Source organism: Anarrhichthys ocellatus, unplaced genomic scaffold (genome assembly GCF_004355925.1).
Source record: "Anarrhichthys ocellatus isolate YVR2014 unplaced genomic scaffold, GSC_Weel_1.0 scaffold16, whole genome shotgun sequence".
In the NCBI taxonomy this organism is placed as follows: domain Eukaryota; kingdom Metazoa; phylum Chordata; class Actinopteri; order Perciformes; family Anarhichadidae; genus Anarrhichthys; species Anarrhichthys ocellatus.
Genome location: NW_022280046.1, coordinates 1,219,583 through 1,231,021, shown reverse-complemented (window position 1 = coordinate 1,231,021; position 11,439 = coordinate 1,219,583). Strand labels below are relative to the sequence as shown.

Genomic DNA, 11,439 nt, shown 5'->3' with positions numbered 1-11,439 from the left:
TCTGAGATAACATGTAGATATATATATTTCTCTTTGTATATAAAAAAAAATATCTCTATATAGATATATATATATATACATATTGTATTCACACTTGTGTGATTTTATTTTTTATATACAATGAGCATTGTTGAAGGCAGCCTGTTATCTCAGATTTTCAGTGGCAACACCTTCTCTGATATTGTGACAATAAATATGAGATAAGCGATCCAAATTTGGCAAAGGCTGCCATCTAGTGGTCATATACCACCTGTTCAGTCTTACAGTGTCCTTGCACTTCACCAAACACTTGCCACATATAAGTTTCTGATTTGACTCTATAATGAACAAGGAAACATTGTGGCGCATTTCGAGCTAATTGAGTAACAGCTTCTGTCTTTGTTAGCAAAGGTTTAATGAAAGCGAACATGTAATGGGCCCAACATCTCCATCTGACTGAAGCACTGAATCATTTGTTGTATCTCTTTATCTAGAAGCCAAAGGTCTTTATAGTTGCCGAGCTGAGAACTGGTATTGGGCCTGTGGTCATTGAGTGTGGCATATTAAAACATATTCAGGAAGAAATAGGTTGTGTGAGCTGGGAGAAGTGTGTCCCATTTTATTTTGTGTTAGACGGACATACATTTATGATATAAGCGTAATAGCTGCTTAGTTTGGATGTGTTTCAATTGGATGTCTTTGTGTCAGAAGCTTGGAAAAGAAGGCAGTGTGCGTTGTTTGAAAATGTATACAAAATTCTTTGTCCCCTCCCTGATTTCTTCTATTTTTGCATATGTGTCACACTGAACTGTTTCAGATTTTTACACAGAATTGATTATCATACAAAGACAACCTGTGTAAACACAAAATACAGTTTCTAAAAGTAATCCAACACCTCCTGTAAGAAAGTAATTGTCCTCTTCGTTACTCATTCAACCAATGGATTAAATTAAATTGAAAACACGCTTATACTGCATCTAAATTTCACTTATATAGATCCTATCCAGCAGTGGGAAGCTAGCTAAAAGATCTAAGCGTGCAGCACACTATGACACGATCAAAAGAAATATATCGGTCTGGAAAGGGTTACAAAGCAATTTCCAAGGCTGTGGGACTCCAGTGAACCACAATGAGAGTCATTATCTAGAAATGGAGAAAAATTAGAACGGTGGTGAATCTTCCCAGGAGTGGGCGGCCCACAAAAAAAATTCTCTAGGAGTACATTGACGACAGGAAGTCACAAAAGAACCCAGGCAAAACAATTCAGGAGCTGCAGGCCTTGCGATGGTGTGGGGATGCTTTGCTGCTTCAGGACCTGGTCAACCTGCCATAATTGACGGAAACACAAGCGCAAGTCCACCTCTGCATGGCTCAAATAAACAAAGTGAAGGTTGGAGTGGCCCTATCAAAACTTGAAACCAGCCGAGATGCTGTGGCAGGAACTTAAACGGGCGCTTCATGCATGAAAACCCTCTAATGGGGCTGAATTAAAGCAATTCTGCAAAGAAAAGTTTGCCAAAATTCCTCCACAGCCATGTGAAAGACGGATCTCTGGTTAATGGAAGAGTTTGGTTGCAGTTGTTGCTGCTTAAGGTGGGAATTACTTTTTCACATGGGTGAGATAGGTGTTGGGTTACTTTTCTTCCTTTTAATAATTGAAATCTTTAAAAAACAATATTTTGTGTTTATTCAGGTTGCCTGTGTCTTATATTCAATCTTAGATCTAAAACAGTTTATGCAAAGAGAAGGAATCAGGAAGGGGTGTGTGTGGCATTCTGAATCTGATTTGTTAATCTGTGGCGGCTTGTTAACGCATGTGTGCTGGACGGACTGTAGTTGTATGCATGACAATGACAGAACGTTTTCATTTCAACCAGGGTATGATAAAATGCTATAAATGTTTTAAATTAAGTAGTTAGCCCTCTTAAAAATGAGTTATTTTTTTACACGTCTTGATATATAAGAGATGGGAAACAAAACGGACACACTGGTACAGGTTCTTGCAAATGTATTAATGCGGGCAACAAAGCAGTTGGCAAACAAGTCATTTTTTTCATGTCAATTCAAAAACAACCAACAAAGAAGTTTATTTATTTTCCCTTTTAAGGCCTAGAGAGAGAGTTACGTAGTTTATGATATTCAACAACCTATGAAATGAAGCAAAAGCTCAACTCGGGTTCTAAGAAATCTCAGTCAGGTGTAAATCACCTCCAGTTTATTAAAAAAAAAAAAAAAAGGTTCCTGAGTGAGAAACGAGGCTGGGAGTTTCAGTCAGTCATACACAAAAGAATTTAATGTGACTAAAGTTGAACAGCATTAGTGTCGAGAGTGTGTTCTCAATAGTCTTACACACTGTTCAGAAGAAGGATGATCTCTAAGTGCGTATGGCTCTAAGTACAGTACTGAGGCAAAGGAGTGTGATGTGAAAACAGTTCAGAAGCCCCTAGAAGACACGTTCAAAGAAATGCATTTAAAATGTATTCTGTACAGTGTAAATCCGTACCTACAAAGAAACACTGAAAGAGATGGGAGTCTCACAAATAGGAAGACGGAAAACATTCCTGGTAAATGTTAATAAATTAATAAGGAAGCCTGGTGAAATTGGCATCTATCACAATTGAGAATTACTGATATTTAAGGTAATTGTCAGTTGAAATTACTGCAGAGCCAGAAAAATGCTCGTCTGATTCCAGGCACCTGACAGCAGACTCAACCATTTGCTGTCAGCCAACACATTTTGCCTGATTTTCAAGTAAGGAATTGCTGAACAAAAGGCCAAAGTGTAAGATTAGACAAGAGAGGAACTCTCCCTTTCAGTCAAAAAGACAAAAAAAGTTTGCCCCTACTGTTGGACATTTGTTACTACTGAAATGTTTTCTGATTACAGTTGACAATCATGTTCAACCCGTTATATGTAAAATATGAATGAAAACAGGAAAATAGACTAATTCAGGTGTCACTAGACAAATTGGTGCGTTGTTATACTCAAGGAAAATTAATTTCATTCACACAAAACAAAGGCCATCAAAAATACAGCTATCGAACCTCCTCAATACAGTACAGTATTTTAGAAAACATGGCATGTAATACATTTCAGTAAAGTACATTTTTATAAATTTTGTGCTAATACGAAAATAGCAATACAAACGGTATCATGCTTTTTCTTCATCGAAGTGCAGCCAAAAAATAACATTTCTTTGTGATTTTTGGGCTGGCGTTAAGCAAAGTCACATGCATTAAGAGGGCACAAATAATTTACACTGCATCAGGAAAATGTTGACAACCATGAAACCTTTAGACAACAAGTCAAATAATACTAACACTGTTGTATCATAAAACGGATACTACCAACAGCAGTGCCAAGTGAGTCTTTTATTCCTCTAAGCGCACATTGTAACAAAAACAAACCACATGAAACTTACTGTTTTCAGTGGACTGATTAGTACGCACATACATGGTATATGTATGTTTTATGTCAGAGTACACACATGTTTGCATTATCACGCTTATCCAACTGCATGTGACTTAAGGTTACTGCACATGGATAGTGTAGTGTTAATATGCACATACTGAGATTAAACGTTTGGCTGGAACCACTTGGTTCTCTCATTCACTTGAATGGTCAATTGGCTGATGTACAGTGTCTTTATGCTGGGCTGGGGTTTCCCCATCATAAGATTGATGATATTAGTCAGTCAAAAAAGACATTTGCGAAGGCAATGAACATGGTTGTAAACCTGTTCCCCAGTAACAAATACTCAAGGTTTATCCAGAGGCACCATGTGTTGGCCTGTCTTGCAATCAGCACAAGCAACGTGTGCATTCGGACGGGAGGACATGTGGTGACGGTCCAGCAGTTCACTTCACTTTCGTCCACAACGTGCTTTCGGGAAGCCAGGCCCAGCGTGTCTTAGCAGGCCTCCTTGGCTTGGCTTGGCATCTTGCACATCATCAGGATCTGTTTCAAGGCTTTCTGGACATCCTCGTCCATCTGACCCTGAAAGCACACAGCACCGGTTCAGTTAACTAACTAATAAATACACCATAAGTAAAACTCAAATTACGAAGGTTTCAGTGGAACTACTTTCTATCAGATATGCTGTAAAATGTTATAAAATGAATTTCTCTCTCTTGTGAGTGTAGTCATCATATTGGGATGGAGGCAGACGTTTTATTTCAAAACTATGTCCATGGCTAGATACCACAACTGGTAAGTGAGAAATAATATATATTTATACTCTACATAACCATGTGGTTATCTCCAATGTGATACAAGAGGATGGAAATGACGTGTTGCATATGAGCTTATAGAAAGGTGAACCATTCCTTTTAAAATTGGAGTTAAAAACTAACGGATGGATATACCTGGACAGCATAGAGGAGGTGCATCCTGTAGACTGACACTATATCATTGTGCTGCTTCTTTGACTCCTGCAAAGAAAAACATCAGGTAAATACACACATTTGTCACCGGTACATTTCAGAATTCAAAGTTACAGTGCGCTCTTTCAAAATGGTGATTACTGTGTGTTCTATTGAAACTATATGTTGACCAAATCTTACAGCTAGCTGGTACTGTAGTTGTTTGATCTGTTGCTGCGTCGTCTCCAGCTGCTGGCTTAGCTGCTGGTTTTGCTGCTGTCTCTTGGAGGGAGAACCGGAGCTGTAGGAGAGCTGCGATAGGCTGTTTAAGGCATCCTTCAGCTTCCCCACCTCCCGCGACAGGTCATCTATCTGATAGGGAAAAACATAAAGCATGCGGTTAATGAAACAATGAACTTTGTAGAATGTTTGTGGTCACGGGAAAAAACAAGGTCCTGAGAAGACTGTCCCAAGTTTAGGTCGACTCACCAATTTCTAAATCATGTTTCTATAGTACAGTGCTGGACAGACGCTACTGAAATGTCAAGTGGTGCAATAGTGATGGTACCTCCGCAGCAGCACCTACCCTCTTGTTTTTTTCTCTCTCTGAGGCAACGTGGTTCTCCACCAGCTGTTTGAGCTGACACACGGCATCCTGGGACTCAGCCAGCCTGGTGGTCAGCGACTGGTTCTCCTTCTCCCTCGACATCACCAGCTCCTGCAGAGCCTCCCACTCTGCACGATTATCCCGTGCCTGATGGGTACGAGTGTGGATAGGTATGTTTTAATAAATACATAGTATGGAAAGATAATAATCCATCCACGTTTTTATTTTTTTACTTCTCACCTTCTGCCATGCATCAGCAGCCTCCAGAGCCATCTCGTCCTGCTTTCTGAGGGCCCCCTGGAGGAGCTGCGTCAGGTGGTTCACCTTGCCCTCAAGCTGCTCTTGAGTGTTCTCGTGCTCAGCGCGGGAGACAGAATCATCGGGGGTAACATCTTTCTCTGCTGTCAGCCTTTTGTGAAACAGACACGAGTAAGTCATGGTGACCCTGATCACTCCAGTAGGAGAGACAATCTTCATATAAATCACCTTTTAGCCCCCACACACTGGATTGTGAACTAGTTATGGAGTATAAAGTACAATATTTTCCTCTGAAATGTAGTGGAGAAGTATAATGTAGCATAAAATGCAAATACTCAAGTATCTCAAAATTGTAGAGTGTTAAAACTAAATGTACTTAGTTACATCCCTCCACTTCTTTTTTGATTGCTCATATACCATTTCATAAGCCCCACCTCCACTTCAAGCTGTAGTCTCAAGTATAAGCGTAAAAAGATATATCAACATGTGACGTAAGTTTTCTTCCTCACCTGTTCTGAAGAGCCTCCACCTGCAAGATTTTCTGGTGTAGCTGCTCTTTCAGCGTCTCCGACTGGCTTTCCAACTCTTTGATGGCGTTTCCCAGCGATGACATCACCTGCGTGTGGTCGGCGAGGGCCACGGAGCTCTGTGCCTGAGCTTCTGCTTCCTGCTTCAGCAGTGAAATCTCCTCCTGAGCGGCCGAGTGCTTCTTCCCCGTCTCAGCGAGCAACGTGTGCAGCTCCTCCACCTTGCTGTTCAGCACCTGGACCTGCTGCTGTTGTTCCGAGGAGGGAGATGAGGCTGCACTGCTCTCAGCCAGCTGTTTCTGTGCAGCACTTAGCTGACTTTTGGTTTCGCTGAAGGAGTGCGAGAGTTCCAGCAAGCGGCGCTGCAGCCCAGCGATGACCTCATTTAGCTCGGCCTTCAGTTCTTCAAAGTCTTTGGCTGCTGCTTCAACTGGCACCGTGCCCCTCAGAGCCTCCTAAATAACAAAAGGAAACATGTTATTGATTTCAAAAAGTAAGTGATGCACAGCAAGTAGAATACAATAAATAATTGAAAGATAATGAATAGAGATAAATCAATGTTTAAGCAATATCATCTGGGCTTTTTTATACATTCAAAGAGTACTCCACCAATTTAGTGGTGCACTCACAATGGACAGTATGGACTTTGTAAAACTTTATTGCTACTTTTTCAGTAGTATTCCCCGAGATCCGTAAACAGACTTTGAGGTACAAAATCGATGGAGTTCCCCTTTTCAGTCAGACAGAAGTTCAGAGAGAAAAAGAGGCCCATATTCACCTGGAGCATCCTAATCTCCTCTTGTGCCTCCTTGTACAGCTCCTCAATCTGAGCAGCCCTCTGTTCCTTCTCCTTTGCGCTCCATCTTTCCTCCTCCACCCTCCTCAGGGCTTCCTCCAGCTGTCGGATGCGTTGAGCTGCGTCCTCCTGCTCAGATCCCGATTGGACGAGCAGGCCCCTCAGCTGTTTTACTTCATGTTCAAGTGTGGATGATCTACGTCTCTGGACCTCCTGTGTCTCCACTGGCTCACCTCCTCCCCTTCCCATCTGCACCCTCAAATCCTCCACCTCCTCCACAGCTTGGTGGTATCTCTCTTGAGCGTCAGTCAGCTTTGCCTGAAGCTCCGCGAGACTCTCCATCAACTCTTCCTCTCTTCCTTTCTCCGTCACGCTTTCATCCTCTTCTCCTTCTCTGCCTCGCTCAGGTTTCAGCTGGGCATGAAGCGAGCGGTTCTCCTTCCTGGTTTCTAGTAGTTTCACTTGAATGCTCTCTAGCGCCAGTCTCAACAGTCTGATCTCCTCTTTGCTCCCTCCTCTCCCTCCTTCACCCTCTTCTTCCTCTCGTCTGACAGAAACACCGCCTGAACCGTCTTCCCGTTCCACTTGTGGCAGTAGATCAAACTCATCCTGGGTGGAGTGGAAGGAGGAGTTGGAAGCCATGCTGTTTGGACGACTGTCGTCCTTCAGGTCTTCGCTTACTTGGACGGACGGATGTTTCTGTGAGGTGAGGGATTGAAAACATTTAAATCTCACAAATCAAGCGCAGTATGAGTTACAGTTGTATGCCTGTCATTACATGGAGGGGAACCAAGACCAAGAAAAGCAGCAAATGCTCACATTCAGTTTGACATTTCTGCTCAAATTAATGATTTGAATCATTAATCGATAATCAAAATAGGACTATTAAAAAGTAATTTCCTGTATTTCAAATATAAATGAGAAAAGGATATGATATTAAACAGAACATGTTGAATAAAACAAGCCATCTGAATAGATCCCTTTGGGTTGTGGGAAATATTCAACTTTTTCCACTATTTTCTGACATTTTATAGGTGATTAATCAAGAAAATAATGTTTACGTTTTGTACCCCATCAATGTGGCTAACTCACACTACTGAAGCCTCATTAACTTTAGTTTATATTTTAAACTTTAATTCTATTTTTCTCCAGGAGGACTGTTGATTTTCTCCCTCATCACTTACATTGGAATAGCATTAGAAGAAGATCTCTTCAAAGCCAGTGTGGACATGAGGGATGACCAATAAGTCTGTAAATGTACATATGAACATGCGAGTATTGTTCTAAGTGAGAGAGACTTGAAAATATGTGTACCTAGTTTGTTTTGCTTGTATTTTTTATTTTTTTACATTGCCTTGTTATATTCCAGATAAAACAGAACTTTTTATATTGTAAAAAGCATTGTGTGAACGGTTTGCTATAGTTTAGGTTCTTATATACAGCGTACTGCCCTTACCTCGAGTGTGTTCATTCATTGGTTTATGGTCAAGTCATGAGCGTGACTGAAGAAGTTACATACCTTAAGTTTGCCTGCAAGTTGCTGATTCTCCACAGTTAGAGCAGTAATCTTGGCTTTCAGAGCACAAACCAGAGTTGCCGATGCTGTAAAACCGTGCTCGACCTGTCAACACGTACACACATACATTCACATGTAGAGGCACACAGAGACGGAAAAGCAACGTTAAGGACCACTAGCTACCTACTGAAAAACAAAAACGAGTTTTGACACGTCTAAAGATTAGGTTAGACCTCCTCCAAGAATGCCCAAAGTGAAAAGGTTCAGCAGTACACAGCTGTCTGTTGTCAGAGTATAGTATTACACTCACAAAAGCAATGTTGATTCAAGGTTTAACTACCAGAAAGACTTTTAGTGGACAAAAAGCTAAGAATGTATCAAAATAGCCACCAAGAAAAATATCTATATCTAGCCCAAAAGTTTTTTCAATTCTCTTAATCAAAATAAAAAGACATTTTAGTTGGTTCGGGTAAAAGATACGAAAGGTTTATTCACCAATAATTATATTCAACGCATGTGCTCTACTTTTCAAACTAAAAGTCTGACATCATTTACTTGTAGACTGTTCAAGTCACAACATCCATTTTTTAAATCTGCTCATCTGTAATATAAATATAGTCACCTTTGTTTCCAGTTCGGGACCCGTCAACTTCTGCTCCACGGAATGCTTCAAGTCTTCGATTGTCTCCAGCAACATGTTTCTCTCCTCATGGAGCTTTTCGACCTCCTCTCTCATTGTCGTTCCTTTAACCTCATCGTCCTTTTGAAATGAGGAAAAAGGAGGAGTGGCGGGAAAGAGGAGTGGGAGGAGACCAAAGGAAAAAGATGGTCAAGGAAAGAGAGTAGAAGGTGAGAGAAGGAGGGAAAAGGGGATGAAGGTTGAAGGCAAGTATTTAGCTAATTGGCACATGAGCTTCAACTGTAATATAAATCACAAGACAATCATCAACAAAATGTCACCCTCTGGAGTTGATATTTAAGAATGTTGCATATTTGTCATCTTTGCATGTTTTCAATCAACATTTACACCTGAGGACTTATTGCACAAACCTATTTTTATTTACCTAAAATGTATATATTTTTATATAAATTATATTGTTAGGGTTAACCTATTCATTTGTCAGATTATTTTGTCTAACTATATTGAGATTCAACCAACTTACAACTGTATCATACCTTATCTTGTATTCAAGCCTTTTTAATATACTGTATATATTTAAGTTACTAGATAATATGCTGTATTCTTTCTATGGATACTGCGAGTCTCCTTATTCCTACTGCATTACTACTGATACACGGTCAATGGCATTTGCTGCAACTTTGGGGCTTATAGAATATTTTAATAATTATATAAAATAATTTCTATAAGACTCTTAAGCTAAAGAAACCATGTTGTTGATGAAACATCTTATGGAATAAAGTCTGCCATGCATTCTTATTGAGGATATATATATATATATATATATATATATATATATTCATACATATATATATATATTCATACATATATATATATATTCATACATACATACATAATTTTACCTTGTAGTTGAATCTTTTTGGAGTGTCACTTTTGTCGGATCCAGGGGTCCCAGCAGAGGTGAGGACTGAAGGAGAAGAGGGCCCAGAGCTCTGAAGATGAGTGAGGTTGATTAGTTTTTGTAAAATTTTGTTATGATTTGGTTTGATTCAAAAATCAAGATTTGTTCTTGAGCAGCATGGAAAACAAATGATTGCAACGTGTTTGTAATCTGTTAGTCCAGAAACCCAAGGAATACGATTCAAATGTCAGTGTCCCATTAAAACAATGAGGTGCCCTGGATGTTTGTATGAAGAACAGTTTTAAATCCTAAACTTTTGAAAACAAAAGGCAGATTAGTACATCAATTAAATGAACATCATACATGTTATAAAAACTGTGTTATCCTTTGGCAAACCATAAACTAATGAGAGACTGACTGACAGAGAGAACAGTAACATAACAGATACTATGATAGACGAGTAGGCTGGTCACTAACTCTTTTTTTGGATATATTGTCCCAGAAATAATTGCAGTAAAATATATTTTTGTAATTTTAAGATAATTTTATGCTACTAATATAATAATTATATAGCATAATAATGCATGTACAGATTTAAAAATGTCCTAAATAAATAAAACATAAAAAATAAAACCACACAACCAAACCATAAATAACTTGGACTACCGGGCTCTGTCCACAAAAAATGTGCAATGTCTGCGTAATGCCCAAATCTTATAATAGAAGGGAAAAACCCTGCAGAATATTCTGGCATCATGTTTGCTAAAATCTCGGTGACATTCTTTTGAAAAAACAACATTCATGCAAAAACAACCTGCAATATCGTACAATAAGCCAGTGAGCTAATAATTGTGATGGGTCTACAGACCAGACACATACAGCTCTGACTACTCATTCTGTGAATATACTGCAGACATGCATTAATATAAAGAGTGGCATACTGATACAAGCAGACAGATACAAAGAGAGACATGCTTTTACCTGCAGTGGGCTAATAGGAGGTGGAGGTGCTTTTCGTTTTTTGGGAGTTGTGATCCGTTCATCACTTAGTTTAGCTACTTGATCATGCTGAGGAGCCAGCAAAGAGAAAAGAGAAGAAAGGCAAAGGAAAGAGAAAAAGGAGGGATTCAGTGCTGGTTAGTAAGAGGAGGGTCAATCGACGAGAGCTACAGTAAAACTTCAGTTTTGTTTTCCCGAAATAGCAAGTAAGGGATTTTCTACAAGCTGAGAAATAAGTAATATCGACACATAAGAAAAGCTGATACTAAACTACAATCTATGAGTTGTAGCTACACAACAGAAATTAGATACAATTTGGCTTCAGCTCTTTTTCATTATGAATCACATAATAGTACTAAAACCTAATTTAGACTATTGCTAGTTTATGGATGTTTTAAATTCAGATGTTTTAGTAACTGCGATTGCCTGTTTGTGAGAAGCTCTAAAGAAAAGTATTTTTAATAAAGTGTGTGTTACCTGAGGACTTCTAGGAGACTTTGTATCTGTTAAAAAAATGACAAGAACATTAAAAAAAAAAAAAAAAAGCAGAATCAAATAGAAGTGGTAATTATAGCTTTTTCTTTGGATACATTTTCTACTACGTGTGACATTGCTTTCATAGAGAGAAGCTTACACCAAACATATACAAAAAAAAAAAGAAAAACATTACTGAGAGATCTCCTCCAGATGGCAGTGTTGACTTTGAAACCAGAGCAGCACAAATCTCTACCACCCAGACCTGATACATTTTGTGGTCCTCACAAGTTCAACCATTAAATGTCTACCTAATAAGAGAAGTCCCTCCCCGATTTCACCAGACAACTTCATTTACTGTTTCATAACCACATGTTGAG

The 11,439-nt window shown here is 39.3% G+C and overlaps 1 protein-coding gene across 2 annotated transcripts in view; it reads right to left on the bottom strand.

Annotated features, from left to right (window-relative positions):
- Window positions 1-1,970: 1,970 nt before the first annotated feature.
- The window catches only part of rai14 (retinoic acid induced 14), a 35,496-nt gene continuing 26,027 nt past the window's right edge, over window positions 1,971-11,439 (bottom strand). The window contains exons 10-21 of one of the 2 annotated variants that reach the window (XM_031855559.1): window positions 11,063-11,088; window positions 10,568-10,654; window positions 9,588-9,677; window positions 8,668-8,805; window positions 8,049-8,150; window positions 6,512-7,228; window positions 5,716-6,188; window positions 5,189-5,357; window positions 4,928-5,095; window positions 4,543-4,713; window positions 4,345-4,410; window positions 1,971-3,976 (exon numbers count right to left, since the gene is read on the bottom strand). In XM_031855559.1, the coding sequence (XP_031711419.1) occupies window positions 3,890-3,976; window positions 4,345-4,410; window positions 4,543-4,713; window positions 4,928-5,095; window positions 5,189-5,357; window positions 5,716-6,188; window positions 6,512-7,228; window positions 8,049-8,150; window positions 8,668-8,805; window positions 9,588-9,677; window positions 10,568-10,654; window positions 11,063-11,088 (2,294 nt within the window). In that variant the 3' untranslated portion in view covers window positions 1,971-3,889. The remainder of the gene's footprint in view (window positions 3,977-4,344; window positions 4,411-4,542; window positions 4,714-4,927; window positions 5,096-5,188; window positions 5,358-5,715; window positions 6,189-6,511; window positions 7,229-8,048; window positions 8,151-8,667; window positions 8,806-9,587; window positions 9,678-10,567; window positions 10,655-11,062; window positions 11,089-11,439) is intronic. The other variant, XM_031855560.1, reaches the window with a different exon arrangement.